General features: G+C 43.4%; 1 protein-coding gene and 1 long non-coding RNA gene across 3 annotated transcripts in view; one reads left to right on the top strand and one right to left on the bottom strand.

Annotated features, from left to right (window-relative positions):
- The window catches only part of PPM1H (protein phosphatase, Mg2+/Mn2+ dependent 1H), a 304754-nt gene extending 297292 nt beyond the window's left edge, over nt 1–7462 (bottom strand). Inside the window, exon 1 of the mRNA XM_073556965.1 lies at nt 7012–7462. Within this exon, the coding sequence (XP_073413066.1) occupies nt 7012–7424 (413 nt within the window). The 5' untranslated portion in view covers nt 7425–7462. The remainder of the gene's footprint in view (nt 1–7011) is intronic.
- LOC141060651 (uncharacterized) overlaps nt 7014–20833 on the top strand; it is a 141120-nt gene continuing 127300 nt past the window's right edge. Inside the window, exon 1 of one of the 2 annotated variants that reach the window (XR_012222741.1) lies at nt 7014–7150. This is a non-coding gene — a long non-coding RNA (uncharacterized lncRNA). The remainder of the gene's footprint in view (nt 7151–20833) is intronic. The other variant, XR_012222740.1, reaches the window with a different exon arrangement.

Genomic DNA, 20833 nt, shown 5'->3' with positions numbered 1-20833 from the left:
ACACCTAACCCTCTATATTATACATAGATATATCACACACCTAACCCTATTATAGATATCATATACACACACCTAACCCTCTATATTATACATAGATATATCACACACCTAACCCTATTATAGATATCATATACACACACCTAACCCTCTATATTATACATAGATATATCACACACCTAACCCTATTATAGATATCATATACACACACCTAACCCTCTATATTATACATAGATATATCACACACCTAACCCTATTATAGATATCATATACACACACCTAACCCTCTATATTATACATAGATATATCACACACCTAGCCCTATATATTATACATAGATATATCACACACCTAACCCTATTATAGACATCATATACACACTCCTCTAACCCTCTATATTATACATAGATATATCACACACACACACACACGTAACCCTATATATTACCGTATACATAGATATCACACACACCAGACCCTCTATATGAAAGATATCTTACACACACCACTAACCCTCTATATTATACATACATATATCACACACACGTATATACACTCACTGGCCACTTTATTAGGTACACCTGTCCAACTGTGTGTTAAGACTTAATTTCTAATCAGCCAATCACATGGCGGCAACTCAGTGCATTTAGGCATGTAGACATGGTCAAGACAATCTCCTGCAGTTCAAACCGAGCATCAGTATGGGGAAGAAAGGTGATTTGAGTGCCTTTGAACGTGGCATGATTGTTGGTGCCAGAAGGGCTGGTCTGAGTATTTCAGAAACTGCTGATCTACTGGGATTTTCACGCACAACCATCTCTAGGGTTTACAGAGAATGGTCCGAAAAAGAAAAAAAATCCAGTGAGCGGCAGTTCTGTGGCCGGAAATGCCTTGTTGATGCCAGAGGTCAGAGGAGAATGGGCATACTGGTTCGAGCTGATAGAAAGGCAACAGTGACTCAAATTGCCACCCGTTACAACCAAGGTAGGCAGAAGAGCATCTCTGAACGCACAGTGCGTCGAACTTTGAGGCAGATGGGCTACAGCAGCAGAAGACCACACTGGGTACCACTCCTCTCAGCTAAGAACAGGCATCTGATGGCTACTTTCAGCAGGATAATGCGCCATGTCATAAAGCTCGAATCATCTCAGATTGGTTTCTTGAACATGACAATGAGTTCACTGTACTCAAATGGCCTCCTCAGTCACCAGATCTCAATCCAATAGAGCATCTTTGGGATGTGGTGGAACGGGAGATTCGCATCAGGGATGTGCAGCCGACAAATCTGCGCCAACTGTGTGATGCCATCATGTCAATATGGTCCAAAATCTCTGAGGAATGCTTCCAGCACCTTGTTGAATCTCTGCCACGAAGAATTGAGGCAGTTCTGAAGGCAAAAGGGGGTCCAACCCGTTACTAGCATGGTGTACCTAATAAAGTGGCCAGTGAGTGTACATAACCCTATATATTATACATAGATATATCACACACACCAGACCCAGTATATATTTTATACATAGATATATCACACACACACACACACCTAACCCTATATACCGTATTATACATAGATATGGCTCACACCAGCCCCTGTATATTATAGATATCATACACACACACCTGACCCTATAATTATACATAGATCTCACACACACAACTGAGCATGTTTATATTATACAGACACACCTGACCCTATATATGATATCATATACAGTACAGACCAAAAGTTTGGACACCTTCTCATTTAAAGAGTTTTCTTTACTTTCATGACTATGAAAATTGTAGATTCACTCTGAAGGCATCAAAACTATGAATTAACACATGTGGAATTATATAATTAACAAAAAAGTGTGAACCAACTGAAAATATGTCTTATATTCTAGGTTCTTCAAAGTAGCCACCTTTTGCTTTGATTACTGCTTTGAACACACTTGGCATTCTCTTGATGAGCTTCAAGAGGTAGTGACCGGAAATGGTTTTCACTTCACAGGTGTGCCCTGTCAGGTTTAATAAGTAGGATTTCTTGCCCTATAAATGGGGTTGGGACCATCAGTTGTGTTGTGCAGAAGTCTGGTGGATACACAGGTGATAGTCCTACTGAATAGACTGTTAGAATTTGTATTATGGCAAGAAAAAAGCAGCTAAGTAAAGAAAAATGAGTGGCCATCATTACTTTAAGAAATGAAGGTCAGTCAGTTCAAAAAATTGGGAAAACTTTGAAAGTGTCTCCAAGTGCAGTGGCAAAAACCATCAAGCGCTACAAAGAAACTGGCTCACATGAGGACCGCCCCAGGAAAGGAAGACCAAGAGTCACCTCTGCTGCGGAGGATAAGTTCATCTGAGTCACCAGCAGCTCAGATTAGAGACCAGGTCAATGCCACACAGAGCTGTAGCAGAAGACACATCTCTACAACAACTGTTAAGAGGAGACTTTGTGCAGCAGGCCTTCATGGTATAATAGCTACTAGGAAACCACTGCTAAAGACAGGCAACAAGCAGAAGAGACTTGTTTGGGCTAGAGAACACAAGGAATGGACATTAGACCAGTGGAAATCTGTGCTTTGGTCTGATGAGTCCAAATTTGAGATCTTTGGTTTCAACCACCGTGTCTTTGTGCGACGCAGAAAAGGTGAACGGATGGACTCTACATGCCTGGTTCCCACCGTGAAGCATGGAGGAGGAGGTGTGATGGTGTGGGGGTGCTTTGCAGGTGACAATCTTGTGGATTTATTCAAAATTGAAGGCATACTGAACCAGCATGGCTACCACAGCATCTTGCAGTGGCATGCTATTCCATCCGGTTTGTGTTTAGTTGGATCATCATTTATTTTTCAACAGGACAATGACCCCAAACACACCTCCAGGCTGTGTAAGGGCTATTTGACCAAGAAGGAGAGTGATGGGGTGCTACACCAGATGACTTGGCCTCCACAGTCACCAGACCTGAACCCAATCGAGATGGTTTGGGGTGAGCTGGACCGCAGAGTGAAGGCAAAAGGGCCAACAAGTGCTAAGCATCTCTGGGAACTCCTTCAAGACTGTTGGAAGACCATTTCCGGTGACTACCTCTTGAAGCTCATCAAGAAAATGCCAAGAGTGTGCAAAGCAGTAATCAAAGCAAAAGGTGGCTACTTTGAAGAACCTAGAATATAAGACACATTTTCAGTTGTTTCACACTTTTTTGTTAATTATATAATTGCACGTGTTAATTCATAGTTTTGATGCCTTCAGAGTGAGTCTACAATTTTCATAGTCATGAAAATAAAGAAAACTCTTTGAGGCTATGTGTCCATGTTGCTTTTTTTATGCGTTTTTCGGGGTAAAACCGCATCAAAAACACTTAAAAGCAGCATCCCAGTCATTTTAATGCATTTTGGCCTTTTTGTGCCAATGGATGCGGTTTTTTTACCGCTAAGGAAACGCTTAGGCCACTTTCACACTTCCGTTTTTGACCATCAGTCAAAATCCGCCAGTTTTTTAAAAAAAACGGATCCGCCATTTTTTTTGGCGGATCCGTTTTTTTCCCCATTGAGTTGCATTACCAGCGGATCTTGACGGATGGCCATCCGTTGGAGCCGTTTTTTTGCGGAACCGCCAAAATGTTTGCGTCCGCCGACATGCCTGGACGGACCCTGCAACATTTTTTTGGCTGTAGGATCCGCATTTTTCAGTGCGCATGCCCGGAGAATGGAAGTCAGACGGGGATTTAACCCTGAAATCCTTTCTGGCGGTGGAAAAAAAATCTCTCTCTCTCGGACTGCGGTTGCTTTAAAATTCTGCATTCAACGGATCCGTCAAAAAAAACGGTCCGGTGGCATCCTTTTGCATCAGTTACAAACGAATCCGCTTTCCGCCATTTTGGCGGATTTTAACTGACAAGAAAAAACGGAAGTGTGAAAGAGGCCTTAGCGGTAAAAAACGCAGCATGTTCATTAATTTCCGCTTAGGTCCGCGTTTTTTGCTATTTCCTATAGTCCAAAAGACGCGCGGAAAAAACGCATCAAAAACGTGCAAAAAAAACCACGCGTTTTCTGGGAAGGAGGCCCGTTTCCTGAGCATTTAAAAAAAGCTAATGTGGGCACATAGCCTGAATAAGGTGTGTCCAAACTTTTGGTCTGTACTGTACATATATTATCCATATATCACAGACACACCTGCCCCTATATATTATAGATCTTACATATCTCCGACAGACCTGCCCCTATATATTATAGATCTTACATATATCCACACACCTGCCCCTATATCTTATAGATCTTACATATCTCCGACACACCTGCCCCTATATCTTATAGATCTTACATATCTCCGACACACCTGCCCCTATATCTTATAGATCTTACATATCTCCGACACACCTGCCCCTATATCTTATAGATCTTACATATCTCCGACACACCTGCCCCTATATCTTATAGATCTTACATATCTCCGACACACCTGCCCCTATATCTTATAGATCTTACATATCTCCGACACACCTGCCCCTATATCTTATAGATCTTACATATCTCCGACACACCTGCCCCTATATCTTATAGATCTTACATATCTCCGACACACCTGCCCCTATATCTTATAGATCTTACATATCTCCGACACACCTGCCCCTATATCTTATAGATCTTACATATCTCCGACACACCTGCCCCTATATCTTATAGATCTTACATATCTCCGACACACCTGCCCCTATATCTTATAGATCTTACATATCTCCGACACACCTGCCCCTATATCTTATAGATCTTACATATCTCCGACACACCTGCCCCTATATCTTATAGATCTTACATATCTCCGACACACCTGCCCCTATATCTTATAGATCTTACATATCTCCGACACACCTGCCCCTATATATTATAGATCTTACATATATCACACACACCTGCCCCTATATATTATAGATCTTACATATATCCACACACCTGCCCCTATATATTATAGATCTTACATATATCACACACACCTGCCCCTATATCTTATAGATCTTACATATATCCACACACCTGCCCCTATATATTATAGATCTTACATATATCCACACACCTGCCCCTATATATTATAGATCTTACATATATCACACACCTGCCCCTATATCTTATAGATCTTACATATATCACACACACCTGCCCCTATATCTTATAGATCTTACATATATCCACACACCTGCCCCTATATCTTATAGATCTTACATATATCCACACACCTGCCCCTATATATTATAGATCTTACATATATCCACACACCTGCCCCTATATATTATAGATCTTACATATATCACACACCTGCCCCTATATCTTATAGATCTTACATATATCACACACACCTGCCCCTATATATTATAGATCTTACATATATCCACACACCTGCCCCTATATCTTATAGATCTTACATATATCCACACACCTGCCCCTATATATTATAGATCTTACATATATCCACACACCTGCCCCTATATCTTATAGATCTTACATATATCCACACACCTGCCCCTATATATTATAGATCTTACATATATCACACACCTGCCCCTATATCTTATAGATCTTACATATATCACACACACCTGCCCCTATATATTATAGATCTTACATATATCCACACACCTGCCCCTATATCTTATAGATCTTACATATATCCACACACCTGCCCCTATATATTATAGATCTTACATATATCCACACACCTGCCCCTATATATTATAGATCTTACATATATCACACACACCTGCCCCATATATTATAGATCTTACATATATCAGACACACACCTGCCCCTATATATTATAGATCTTACATATATCACACACCTGCCCCTATATATTATAGATCTTACATATATCACACACCTGCCCCTATATATTATAGATCTTACATATATCACACACACCTGCCCCTATATATTATAGATCTTACATATATCACACACACCTGCCCCTATATATTATAGATCTTACATATATCAGACACACCTGCCCCTATATATTATAGATCTTACATATATCCACACACCTGCCCCTATATATTATAGATCTTACATATATCAGACACACCTGCCCCTATATATTATAGATCTTACATATATCACACACCTGCCCCTATATATTATAGATCTTACATATATCACACACACCTGCCCCTATATATTATAGATCTTACATATATCAGACACACACCTGCCCCTATATATTATAGATCTTACATATATCACACACACCTGCCCCTATATATTATAGATCTTACATATATCACACACCTGCCCCATATATTATAGATCTTACATATATCCACACACCTGCCCCTATATATTATAGATCTTACATATATCCACACACCTGCCCCTATATCTTATAGATCTTACATATATCCACACACCTGCCCCTATATCTTATAGATCTTACATATATCCACACACCTGCCCCTATATCTTATAGATCTTACATATATCCACACACCTGCCCCTATATATTATAGATCTTACATATATCAGACACACCTGCCCCTATATATTATAGATCTTACATATATCACACACCTGCCCCTATATATTATAGATCTTACATATATCAGACACACACCTGCCCCTATATATTATAGATCTTACATATATCAGACACACACCTGCCCCTATATATTATAGATCTTACATATATCACACACACCTGCCCCTATATATTATAGATCTTACATATATCACACACCTGCCCCATATATTATAGATCTTACATATATCCACACACCTGCCCCTATATCTTATAGATCTTACATATATCCACACACCTGCCCCTATATCTTATAGATCTTACATATATCCACACACCTGCCCCTATATCTTATAGATCTTACATATATCCACACACCTGCCCCTATATCTTATAGATCTTACATATATCACACACACCTGCCCCTGTATCTGCTGGACATCACCCCTGCCATCAGTGCACGAGGCGTGACGTCACACCGCCCACCATGAGCTCACGACCCCTCAGCACCAGGCCGGTGTCACTCACTCCGCGTAGCCGGTGCTCCAGGGTAGCCTCTTGGTCTCCTTCAGGATCAGAATTGGTCTGGCGATGTGGTCGGCCGAACACTCGATCTCATCCTGCGACAGCCCCAGAAACTCCGGTCTGACATAAGGAAACCTCACGGGTAAGTCCGAGCCATTGGCGTGATCGGAGCCGCCAGCCATGATTCCTCCCATGAAATTGGCCACAGCAGATTTCATCCTAGTGAGCATGTTACAGGCGGTGCGGTGGCAGCATGAAGAAACGGGCGGCAGGCGCTCGGGCAGCTCTCCCTTCCCCCTCGCACGGTGTCCGGCGCTGCATGGATCGGCCGCCGGCGTCTGTCGGAGGAGGAAATGATCGCGCTCCAGGTGCAGCTTCTCCGCGCGACGCGAAACGGCGAAATAAGCTCTGGTCATGTGACCCACTCCCTGTCACGTGATCCGCGCGGCGCACCGGTGCTGGGAGGACGCGGCATATTACGTGTGCGGGCAGGTGGGAGCTGTGGCGGCGGCCTGCAGAGCCGGGATTCCGTACACACGCACATCTCCGTTATATCTGCGTTTTCTGGGAACGTGTCTAGATTATTACACTTGTGACTAGGGGCAGGTTGGCACATATAATTAGCCCATATGTAGCGTCCATGCTTAAAGGAATTGTCCAGGTTTATTATTTTCTTTCTGCAAACTGAAAGCAGTGAACCCCTGCTTATATACAGTATATATATATATTTTTTATTACATTGTTCCTGGTTCACCCTCCTCGGGTTCAGTGCTGATTTCCCACCACCGCTCCTGTAGTTCATTGTCTGCAGCGCCAATGTCACGCAGAGAGCGCTGCAGACAATCAGTGATCACTGCACGAGCTGCCCAGAGCCGCTGAGCTCACTGATTGGCTGCAGCGTTATTCCAATGCTGAACGTAAAAAGAATAAAACCCGACCAGTTTACCCCCTTGTGCCCCAGAAAAAAAGCCGAAGTGACCAAGGCCACCAGGTGGTGTGTACAGCCACCCAGGCCTCAAAGTGTTTTTATTCTGCTGTCCCTATTATCTAGTAAAAAAAAGTTGATTTTTGTACAACATTTCTGACCCTGTGCGTGCCATTGTGACGAATTTGGCAGAAAACAACAAATGTCACAGGAGAAAAAAGCAAATGATGAATCGAGCATCCATTGTGGGTTTTTTAATCTTCTTTTCCTCTGTGCATACTTTGAGCTTCACCAGCATGCAGTAAGGCTATGGTCACACGCAGCTGCATGCGTCACGGCTGTTTAAGGCTAAGTTCACACATAGCGGAACTCCCACGGAAGTTACCGTGAGAATTCCAGAATTCCATTCCGCGGGAAAATCGAATTTTAAATTCCCGCGATTTTCCCGCGGAAAAACTAGCGATTTGCAAGCGTAATTAGCTTGCAGAATGCTAGCATTTTCCAAGTGATCTGTAGCATGGCTTGGAGAACTGATTGACAGGTTGGTCACACTCGTCAAACATAGTGTTTGACGAGTGTGACCAACTTTTAACTACTGAGGCCGCCTATGCAGCATCAATAGTAAAAAGATCTAATGTTAAAAATAATAAAAAAAAGTAAAAAATCGGGTTATATTCACCTTCCGATGTCCCGTGCAGCCTTCCCGGGCCTCCGCAATGTTCCGGCAGGTCATGTTCCCTGTGATGCAGTGCGGCAATGACCTTTGACGTTGCGGTCTTGCGAGACCGCTACAGTATCGCGAGACAGCGACGTCAGCAAAGGTCATTATCGCAATGCATTACTGGGAACGAGACCTGCCGCGTGTATCGCTGAAGCCTGGGCAGAGGTGTATCTAGGCTTTCTGGCACCCGGGGCAAGAATTCGGTTCGGCCCCCCCCCCCCAAGTACATATGCGACTTGCACACTTAGCCATGCACCCACGTGCTGCTCCTCCTAATGCTCTCAATGTTCAGTAAAAAAATGAGAGAAGCAGGAAGAGAAGCTCGTTGTCACAGGACCATACCTATGAAAATCGCATATGAGTGAAGTGTCTATGTGATGGCACTGGAACCTGCAGAGCTGAATCCTGACATTGCAGCTTCTGAATTCTCACAACGAATGCACTGCACACTTTTAGGATTCTCCCTTGCCGATGTACAGTCATGTCAGCACAAGTATGTGATTTATATACTTCTGGCCACATTCCGACTAGACGTGCCCGGCCTCGCTCCGTTCATTTTCATTGAGTGAGGCTACACATGTCTAGTCAGCATGTAACCGTATGTATGTAAATTATCGGCACGAGAGAATCCTGACAGCGTTCAGTGAGCACTGTGGGAATTCAGAAGTCTGCAGTCACAAAGAATGACTGCAGACTCAGCACAAACCTGAACAACCCCTTTAATGTTCCTAACAAATAAAAACATGAGAATAAGTCAGTAGCACAAATAACATTTACATCCAGGTACCTTATAGATGACGTCGTCTCTGCAGTCAGTCACCTTTTCTTCTAGACCCCATGATGAGTTTTCTCATCCATATCTCGTCTCTGTAGACGTCCATCTTCTCCGGTCTTCTGCAGAAAATCTCCACACGACGCCCTTAAAGATAGAAGTGTCATTATAATGCTCCTAAATAAAAATATCTGCATTATACTGTCGCCTCACACTATTCCCCTCTAGCATCCCACCTGTTCACCACACTGTCTCCTCATATATTTACCCCCTCACTCTCTATACTGTCTGCTCACACATACCCCTGACTCCCCATACTGTGTCCATTCACATATTAACCCATTCGCTCCCCATACTGTCTGCACCAATCCCCCATACTGTTTCCTCATACATACTCTTTATTTTGTGTCCTCAAATCTCCCCACACATTAAATCCCCCCATCCCCAATCCCCCACACACATTAAGTACCCCCATCCCCATTCCAAATCCCCCCCACACATTAAATAACCCCCATCCCGCTCCAAATCCCCCCACACATTAACCCAATCCCCACTCATTAACCCCCATGAGCACTCTAAATCCCCCCACCCCCACTCCAAATACCCCCACACATTAACCCCAACCCCACTCATTAACGCCCCCATACATTAACCCCCATCCCCATTCATTAACCGCCGCGCACATTAACCCAATCCCCACTCATTAACCCCATCACCACTCCAAATCCCCCCACACATTAAATAACCATCTGCACTCCAAATACCCCCACACATTAACCCCCATCCCCACTCATTGACGCCCCCACACATTTATCCCCATCCCCATTCATTAACCCCCCCACCCATTAACCCCCATCACATTAAATAACCCCCATCTCCACTCCAAATCCCCCCACACATTAACCCCATGGCATCCCCACTCATTAACCCCCACACACATTAACCCCCATCCCCACTCTAAATATCCCCACACATTAACCGCCATCCCCTCTACAACTCCCCCTCATCTCCCATCTTCGGTGGTTCTTCAGCTCCACAGTGGAGCACACTTACCACCAGCGTTTGCTTTGGGCGCCGGGGAGTGACGTCAGCAGCGTGATCACATGACCTGATCACGCTGCTGACGTCGCTCTGGCCCGGCGGTCAGAGCTTCAATTGTACAGGCGTCTGTATAGACGCCAGTACAATTGCTCCCTGGGAGCCGGCGCGGCCTCCTTCTCTGCGCCGGCTGTCAGCTTGACAGCTGACACAGAGAACCGCCGACTCTCAGGCGGGGGGCAGCAGAACGCAGCCGCCAGGGAGGACACTGCGGACCGCTGCATTAGGCGGCCCGACTGCGCCCCCCTGCTGGCTGCGCCCGGGGCAACTGCCCCGGCTGCCCCCCCTAGATACGCCACTGAGCCTGGGGATGCTGCGCGGGACGCCGGAAGGTGAATATAACCCGATTTTTTAATTTTAATTCTATTTTTACAGGGATATGGTACCCACAGCCCGGAGGACAGTCTCCTCTCCTCCGGACCGTGGGTACCATCCGCAAATGTTCTGCTTACGGTACTTTTCGCATGGTGGGCATAGCCACATGCGGAAAGTAAGCAGAACAATGCATTCCTATGTGGGCGGAATCGCCGCGATTCCACAAAATAATGAGCATGCTATGGATTTTTCCGCCATACGATTCCACCGCGGGAAAATCTGCGCCATTAGCACAGCATTGCGGAATCCTATAGGATTGCATGGGATGCTTTTTTTTTGCGTTTTCGCGGCAAAATCGTGCGTCAAAAACCACCACGAAAAACCGCGACGTGTGAACGCAGCCTAAGGCTGGTTTCACATTAGCGTTTTTGTGTGCAGCGCATCGTGCGCATGCATGCGTACCTATGTTTAACATGGCGTACGCATGGTCTTGCGTTTGCATGCGTTCGTCTGCGTATTCGTGCGCATGCGTTTTTTGCAGGTGTGCGTCTAGACGCGCCGAAGGCAACATGTTGCATTTTTTGGCCCGCCCAAAGGTGTCAAAAAAACGCATGCGTACGCTTGCACACGGAATGCGTCAAAACAACGCATTGCAGCCTATGGGAACGCAGGCGTGCACACGGACATGCATACGCCTGTGTTTGCGTACGCATGCGTTTTGAGAGTAAACATGTCTAGACACTGGTTTAAACCTCCCCCTTCCCATGACACACGCCCACTGGTGTCCCTTTGGTGGAGTCTGTTTCAAGGATTTTTCAAGGATTTTCCTCCTGTGAAATGTGACACCTAGAAAACCCATGCGCATAAAAAAACACAAACCCATGTGCGTTTTTGCATGCGTTTCTACTTGCGCACGATGCGCTGCGCACAAAGACGCAAATGTGAAACTAGCCTAACAGTCACAACACACAGGTTCTCCATGCATGTGCTTTGACTGTCACACAGCCCGTGACACATGCAGCTGCGGCGCCGAACAGCTGATCATCAGGAGCGCTCCAGGTATCCGGGCTCCGATGCAGCTTCTTCGGTAAGCGCTATAGGAGGGAGCCGACGATGTTTGCTCATCTCTACTCCTGACCAACAATAATGACAGACTCTGGAGTGTGTGTCCGTTCTCCCGGGTGTAAAGTCCATCCGTCACTGAGTTGCAGACCGCTAGCGCTGTGCTAGTAGCACTATTCAGCCTGCACACACACCTCTACTGCAATGATAAGGGATTCTCTTCCGGAATGGAATCATTCTGAGACTCATATAATCTCACTTATTGGCTACAGCACTGTCGACATGTCAGTACTGAACCTGGGGAGGGTAAGTAATACTTGGTTTATGGCTACTGCAACCTACAAAGGAAAATTATCAGAAAGTAGACAACCCATTTGGCCCTTTCACAACAGTTGACGTAAGTTTATGTCATAGTTGGGTCTTGGCCTCTGAAAAATAATATAGATTTCCGTCTTAGCGATCATGCGAGCACAGGAGCAGTGCCCACATGATCACTGCCAGGAGCTCGACTTAAGTGAAAGCCGAGTCCCGGATGTCACAGCCAGGAGTGGATCCCTGCACCTTCTTGGTCCACTTGACCATAGCAATCATATAGTTATAACGCCGGAAGAGGGGAGGGGGCTAATTCTCGCTTCCAATTGGCGCGCCCTCGACGTCCTCACGAGGGCACGATCGTTGCTTTGGCCAAGGTCATTATTATACGTATGGGTCTGCCTGCTACGATGGCCTGTTTGGACCATGCTACTAGCGTGGTCTATGAGGATTCGGTTAGTGTAACACTGACAGGCATAATGAATTGCAGTGCTGATGCATTATACCAGTCATCAAAGTAATAAAAGTTAATGTCACACAGAGAAGCTAAGTAAAAATCATTGTCAAAATATTTTTTAAAAATAGAAAAATAAACAAATTATACCAATAAATAAGTATTTGATACACTACTAAGGATAGAGAGGTCTGTAATGTAACTTGGCCTGTTAGGATGATTTGGAGTTAAATAGCTTTTTTGTTCATTGAATGTGACCTCCTAATGCTGCAAATTCCACAAATGAGCATTTTCAGTTCTTTAAAACATATCAAATGTTTAGAAATTCTACTGTGCCTAATAATTTGGAACAGTGTATTTTGAGTTTTTATTCATTTTGGAGATTATACTGTTATCATTGGGAGGTTTCCTCAATAAAATTCGATGTACACTCTAACAGGTGATGACTTTTATTAGACTGACTGTCATTTGTAACGACCATTTAGGAAAATCTGAGAAAAATATCATTTGCATAATAATTTGGAACATGGTGTAACAATTTTGTTGATATCACAGGGTATTTTGATTTTTTTTTTAGATTATTCATGATTGATATTCCACATTTATTTGCTGTTGCTTAATTTTTGTCACATTTGCACTAGGCACCTTTTCACTGGTCCATACATCTTGATATGCAATTGGGTGCAATGTATTTCTGTCCATTGTCTGGTTACATTGTAGCGGTCTTGTGAATATTTTTATATTCCTGTGTATGCGTCCCTTTTTTAGTACCAGTATTTGTCTAGTTTTATCTGTAATTGCTTACTGTCATGTTATTCTTACCTGTGTTTAATAAATATATTATTGACTTTTGGACTATATGATCGGATCCTTCCTCTCCTTTTTAGTTTCGTGTTTTTCCGATTGTCCACGTAGTATCACTTTGGTCCGGCTGTTCGTTGTTATAGTCTTACAATATATACTTACCGAATACCACGGACACCTTCACCAATATTCTGCACTTCCTTTGTTACCTCTTTTATAGATATATCTATCGATAGATAGATGTATCTATAGTTTGATATATAATACCAAGGCCGATGTTTATTAATGAACAATATGTTTAATTTTGAAAAAAAAAGGGAAAAAAATGACATGGGCTTCCACGCAATTTTCGGCACCAGAGAGGGAAAGCCGACAACTGGGGGAAGATGTTCATAGCCTAGGAAGGGAACCCTGGTTATTGCCCCCCCCGGCTACAAACATCTCCCCCCAGAAATGGTGCATCTCTAAGATGAGCCAATTCTGTCACTTAGCCTCTCTCTTCCCGCTGCTGTGTAGCGGTGGCATATGGGGTAATATTTATGGGGTTGATGTCACCTTTATATTTATATCCAAGCCCGGTTAGTAATGGAGAGGTGTCAGTAAGACACCTATCCATTACTAATCCTATAGTTGTTAAGGGTTATATAAAAGACACAGCCAGAAAAAAGTCTTTTAATGAAATAATACACTACACATTTTTGCCATATTTATTAGATGCCTAATTCAAGCGACGCCCTCGATCTCCTGCAAAAAAAAAAATTACCAAACAAATAATCCCTGTTCCAACGTAATCCATTTAATAACGAGTGTCCCACAACGATCTCCCCTATAGAACAGTGACATCGGGTGATGTCATTGCTATACAGAGCCTCCTCCCACGATGCACTGATAGGAGGCAATGGCTCCTTCAGTGCATCACTGAAGAGGTTACCTGATTTCAAGTCCTCACTTTACGGCAATGCTGTGTGAGGAGACCTCTCTTCCGCCGCATTGTATCCCTCCGCTGCCGGATTACCTCCGCATGTCAGTGCATCGCGGAAGCCCCTGTAGAACACTGACATCACCTGATGTCAGTGTTGTACACAGGAGATCGTCGTGGGACACTCGTTAACTGGACTACGACGGAAAGGTATGTATAGGTTGGTTTATTTTTGGTTACAGGAGATCAAGGGCTTCGGGGACTAGGTGATTGGTGAGTATGTACTCTTTGTTATATGTTGTATGTACTGTATGTGTATATGTCTGTATTGTGTTTTTTTAACTTGACATGCATGGAGTGATGGGACTACTGTCCCATCATCCGCGAATGCTGTCGCTGTCAAATGTGACCAGCGATTTCTCATTTTTCCTACAAAATTTACAAAATCATTTTCTTTAGAGACCACCTCACATTTGAAGTGAGTTTGGGGGGGTCAGTATAACAGAATATATCCAAAAGTGACGCCATTCTAAAAACTGCACCCCTCAAGGTGTGCAAAACCACATTCGAGAAGTTTATTAACCCTTGAGGTGCTTCACGAGAACTAAAGCAATGTGGAAGGGAAAAATGAACATTTTACTTTTTTCACAAAAGGTTTCCTTTGGGTATCAGGGGAAAATGGACCACAAAATTTGTTGTGCAATTTCTCCTGAGTACGCCAATACCCCGTATGTGGGGGGAAAGCCACTGTTTGGGCGCATGGCAGGTCTCAGAAGGGAGGTAGAACCGTTTGACTTTTTTAACGCAAAATTGGCTGGAATCAATGGTGGTGGCATGTCACGTTTGGCGACATCCTGAGGTGGAACTCCCCCCCAATTCTAACTCCAAACCTAACCCCAACACACACCTAACCCTAATCCCAACTATAGCTCTAACCACAACCCTAAGCCCAACACACCCCTAACCCTAATCACAACCCTAACACACCCCTAACCCTATCCCAACCTTAACCACAATCCTAACTTTAGCCCAACCCTAACACTAATAGAAAAATAGAAATAAATACTTTTTTTTTTTATTATTTTTACCTAACTAAGGGGTTGATAAAGAGGGGTTTAATTTACTATTTTTTTTTATGTTGATCACTGTGATAGGGTCTATCACAGTGATCAAAATGAACCAATAGGAATAACTTCCTATTGTTGCCCGGTGCAGCGGCAGATCTCGGCGGGCGCCATTTTCTTCCAGGAAGAAGACGCCGGCGGCCGCGGGACAGGACTGGGGGATGCTTGAAGGTCCAGGGACACTGGAGGTACCAAGGAGGAATCGGGGGAACCTCATTTCTCCTTTGATGTGCGATCACATCAGAGGAGAGAGAAATTAAATGGGAAATCATACTTTTTTTTTGCGGTCAGTTATTCTGTTAATAACGGCCATCGCAACACTGGGGTTGGTAAAAACCGACGCAAATCATGTTCTCTGGGGGGTGCTATGCACTTATTTCTCAGCGCCGTTAAACAACGGCACTGAGGCATAAGTACCCTTAGCTGCCGCCGTTAAAAGGCGTATCGGCGGTCATTAACCCCTTACCTACAATAGACGTAATATTCCGTCCATGTGACCATGGACCTAATTACCATGGACGGAATATTACGTCATCGCGATCAGCGGACCGCCCCCGACACGTTAACCCCTTGCACACCGCGATCAAACGCGATCGCGGTGTACCGGGGGTTAAAGGGAAGCATCGGCAGGGAGGGGGCTCCCTCAGTGCTTCCCTGAGCCCCCCACGGCAGCGCAATGTGCAGCGCTGCTGCGGGGGGCTCCTTTCCTCCAGGCCCCCGAATCCAAGATGGCGACGGGGGCCTTCGGGGGCCTGAGGAAGCTGGCTTCCTCAGTGCCTGCAAAGCGCAGGCATGAGGAAGCCTTCAGCAGTGCCTGTGTCAGATCGCTGATCTGTCACAGTGATCTATGATGTGACAGATCAGCGATCTGTCACAGGACAGTGATGTCCCACCTGGGACAAGGTAATAAAGTAAAAAAAAAAAAAAAAGTGTTAAAAATAATTAAAAAAAAATCGCTAAATAAATTAGTAAAAAAAAAAAAAATATTCCCCAATAAATCCATTTTTTCAAAATAAAAAAAAACAAAAACAATAAAAGTACACATATTTGGTATCGCCGCGTCCGTAATGACCTGCCCTATAAAACTGTCCCATTAGTTAACCCCTTTAGCGAACCCCTTAAAAAATAAAAATAAAAAACGAAGCAAAAAATAATGATTTATTATCATACCACCGAACAAAAAGTGCAATAACGCGCGATCAAAAAGATGCATATAAATATGCATGGTACCGCTGAAAACGTCATCTTGTCCCGCAAAAAACGAGCCGCCATACAGCATCATCCGCAAAAAAATAAAAAAGTTATAGCTCGCAGAATAAAGCGATACAAAAATAATTATTTTTTATATAAAATTGTTTTCATTGCAAAAAACCGACAAAACATAAAAAAACGACCTAAATGAGGTATCGCTGTAACCGTACTGACCCGAAGAATAAAAACGCGTTATCAATTTTACCACACGTGGAACGGTGTAAACGCACCCCCCCAAAAGAAATTCATGAAACGCTGGTTTTTGTTCATTCTGCGCCCCAAAAATTGGAATAAAAAGCGATCAAAAAATGTCACGTGCCCGAAAATGGTACCAATAAAAACGTCAACTCGTCCCGCAAAGAATAAGACCTCACATGACTCGGTGGGTCAAAATACGGAAAAATTATAGCTCACAATATGTGGTGATGCAAAAACTATTTTTACAATAAAAAGCGTCTTTTAGCGTGCGACAGCCGCCAAACATAAAAACCGCCATAAATCGTAAATCAAACCCCTCGTTATCACCCCCTTAGTTAGGGAAAAATAATAAAACTAAAAGAAAATGTATTTATTTCCATTTTCCCGCTAGGGTTAGGGTTAGGGTAGGGCTAGGGTTAGGGCTAGGGTTAGGGCTAGGGTTAGGGCTAGGGTTAGGGTTAGGGTTAGGGCTAGGGTTAGGGCTAGGGCTCAGATTAGGGTTAGGGGTGTGTTGAGGTTAGGGTTGGAGTTATAATTGGGGGTTTCCACTGTTTGGGCACATCAGGTGCTCTCCAAAGGCAACATGGCGTCTGATCTCAATTCCAGCCAATTCTGCGTTGAAAAAGTCAAATGGTGCTCCTTCCCTTCCAAGCTCTGCCATGTGCCCAAAGAGTGTTTTACCCCCACATGTAGGGTATCAGCCTACTCAGGACAAATTACAAAACAACTTTTCGGGTCCAATTTCTCCTGTTACCCTTAGGAAAATAAAAAATTGGGGGCAAAAATATAATTTTGCGGAAAAAAATGTTTTTTTTATTTTCACGCCCAGGCGTTATAAACTTCTGTGAAGCACTTGGGGGTTCAAAGTGCTCTCCACACATCTAGATAAGCTCCGTGGGGGGTCTAGTTTCCAAAATGGGGTCACTTGTGGGGGGTTTCCACTGTTTAGGTACATCAGGGGCTCTCCAAACGCACATGACACCCGCAGACCAATCCATCAAAGTCTGCATTCCAAAACGTCACTACTTCCCTTCCGAGCCCCGACGTGTGCCCATACAGTAGTTTTCTCCCACATATGAGGTATCAGCGTACTCAGGACAAAATGGACAACAACTTTGGTGGTCCAATTTCTCCTGGTACCCTTGGGAAAATAAAAAAATGGGGACTAAAAGATCATGTTTGTGGAAAAAATACGATTTTTTTATTTTCACGCCCGGACGTTATAAACTTCAGTGAAGCACTGGGGGGTTCAAAGTGCTCACCACACATCTAGATAAGTTCCTTGCGGGGTCTAGTTTCCAAAATGGTGTCATTTGTGGGGGTTTCTACTGTTTTGGTACATCAGGGGCTTTCCTAACGCGACATGGTGTCCGATCTCAATTCCAGCCAAAAACGTCAAATGGCGCTGCTTCCCTTCCGAGCTCTGCCATGCGCCCAAATAGTGGTTTACACCCACATGTGGGGTATCAGCGTACTCAGGATAAATTGCACAATATCTTTTAGGGTCCTGTTACTTTTGGAAAAATAAGAATTGAGGGTGAAAAGATCATTTTTGTGGAAAAAATATGATTTTTTAATTGTACTGCTGTACGTTATAAACTTCTGTGAAGCCCTTGGGGGTTCAAAGTTCTCACCACACATCTAGATAAGTTCCTTGGGGGGTCTAGATTCCAAAATGGTGTCATTTGTGGGGGGTTTCCACTGTTTTGGTACATCAGGGGTTTTCCAATCGCGACATGGTGTCCGATCTCAATTCTAGCCAAAAACGTCAAATGGCGCTGCTTCCCTTCCGAGCTCTGCTATGCGCCCAAATAGTCATTTACACCCACATATGGGGTATCAGCGTACTCAGGACAAATTGCACAATAACTTTTAGGGTCCTGTTACACTTGGAAAAATAAAAATTGGGGGTGAAAAGATCATTTTTGTGGAAAAAATATGATTTTTTAATTGTACCGCTGTACGTTATAAACTTCTGTGAAGCCCTTGTGGGTTCAAAGTTCTCACCACATATCTAGATAAGTTCCTTGGGGGGTCTAGTTTCCAAAATGGGGTCACTTGGGGGGTTTCCACTGTTTAGGTACATCAGGGGCTCTCCAAACGCGACATGGCGTCCGATCTGAATTCCAGCCAATTTTGCACTGAAAAAGTCAAACAGCGCTCCTTCCCTACTGAGGTCTGCCATGCGCCGAAACAGTGGTTCCCCCCCACATATCAGGTATCAGCGTACTCAGGACAAATTGCACAATAACTTTTGCAGTCCAATTTCTCCTGTTACCCTTGGTAAAATAAAGAAAATTGAACCTGAAGTATTTTTTTTGTGAAAAAAAGTTAAATGTTCATTTTTTTTTTAATATTCAAAAAATTCCTGTGACGCACCTAAAGGGTTAATAAACTTCTTGAATGTGGTTTTAAGCACCTTAAGGGGTGCAGTTTTTAGAATGGTGTCACTTTTGGGTATTTTCTATCATATAGACCCCTCAAAGTGGCTTCAAATGTGAAGTGGTCCCTAAAAATAAAATGGTGTTGCAAAAATGAGAAATCGCTGGTCAATTTTTAACCCTTATAACTTCCTAACAAAAAAAATTTTTGGTTCCAAAATTGTGCTGATGTAAAGTAAACATGTGGGAAATGTTATGTATTAAGTTTTTTGTGTGCCGTATCGCTGTGATTTAAGGGCATAAAAATTCAAAGTTGGAAAATTGCGAAATTTTCAAAATTTTTGCCAAATTTCCGTTTTTTTCACAAATAAACGCAAGTTATTTGAATGCAATTTTACCACTACCATGAAGTACAATATGTCACGAGAAAACAATGTCAGAATCACCAGGATCCATGAAAGAGTTCCAGAGTTATGACCTCATAAAGGTACAGTGGTCAGAATTGTAAAAATTGGCCCGGGAGTTAACGTGCAAACCACCCTTGGTGGTTAAGGGGTTAAAGAAAAACTAATAGGTCTGTGAGAGCCAAAAATTCTTGTTTGTTGGTCAAATACTCATTTTCCACACATTGTATCTGTTTGTGTGTGTGTGTATATATATATATATATATATATATATATATATATATATATATATACAGTGGGGAAAAAAAGTATTTAGTCAGTCAGCAATAGTGCAAGTTCCACCACTTAAAAAGATGAGAGGCGTCTGTAATTTACATCATAGGTAGACCTCAACTATGGGAGACAAACTGAGAAAAAAAAATCCAGAAAATCACATTGTCTGTTTTTTTTTTTCATTTTATTTGCATATTATGGTGGAAAATAAGTATTTGGTCAGAAACAAGCAATCAAGATTTCTGGCTCTCACAGACCTGTAACTTCTTCTTTAAGAGTCTCCTCTTTCCTCCACTCATTACCTGTAGTAATGGCACCTGTTTAAACTTGTTATCAGTATAAAAAGACACCTGTGAACACCCTCAAACAGTCTGACTCCAAACTCCACTATGGTGAAGACCAAAGAGCTGTCAAAGGACACCAGAAACAAAATTGTAGCCCTGCACCAGGCTGGGAAGACTGAATCTGCAATAGCCAACCAGCTTGGAGTGAAGAAATCAACTGTGGGAGCAATAATTAGAAAATGGAAGACATACAAGACCACTGATAATCTCCCTCGATCTGGTGCTCCACGCAAAATCCCACCCCGTGGGGTCAGAATGATCACAAGAACGGTGAGCAAAAATCCCAGAACCACGCGGGGGGACCTAGTGAATGAACTGCAGAGAGCTGGGACCAATGTAACAAGGCCTACCATAAGTAACACACTATGCCACCATGGACTCAGATCCTGCAGTGCCAGACGTGTCCCACTGCTTAAGCCTGTACATGTCCGGGCCCGTCTGAAGTTTGCTAGAGAGCATTTGGATGAT

Source organism: Dendrobates tinctorius, unplaced genomic scaffold, assembly GCF_039654945.1.
Source record: "Dendrobates tinctorius isolate UK_male_01 unplaced genomic scaffold, ASM3965494v1 ptg000241l, whole genome shotgun sequence".
In the NCBI taxonomy this organism is placed as follows: Eukaryota; Metazoa; Chordata; class Amphibia; order Anura; family Dendrobatidae; genus Dendrobates; species Dendrobates tinctorius.
The sequence above is the reverse complement of the archived record's forward strand: the minus strand, read 5'-3'. Positions and strand labels throughout refer to the sequence as shown.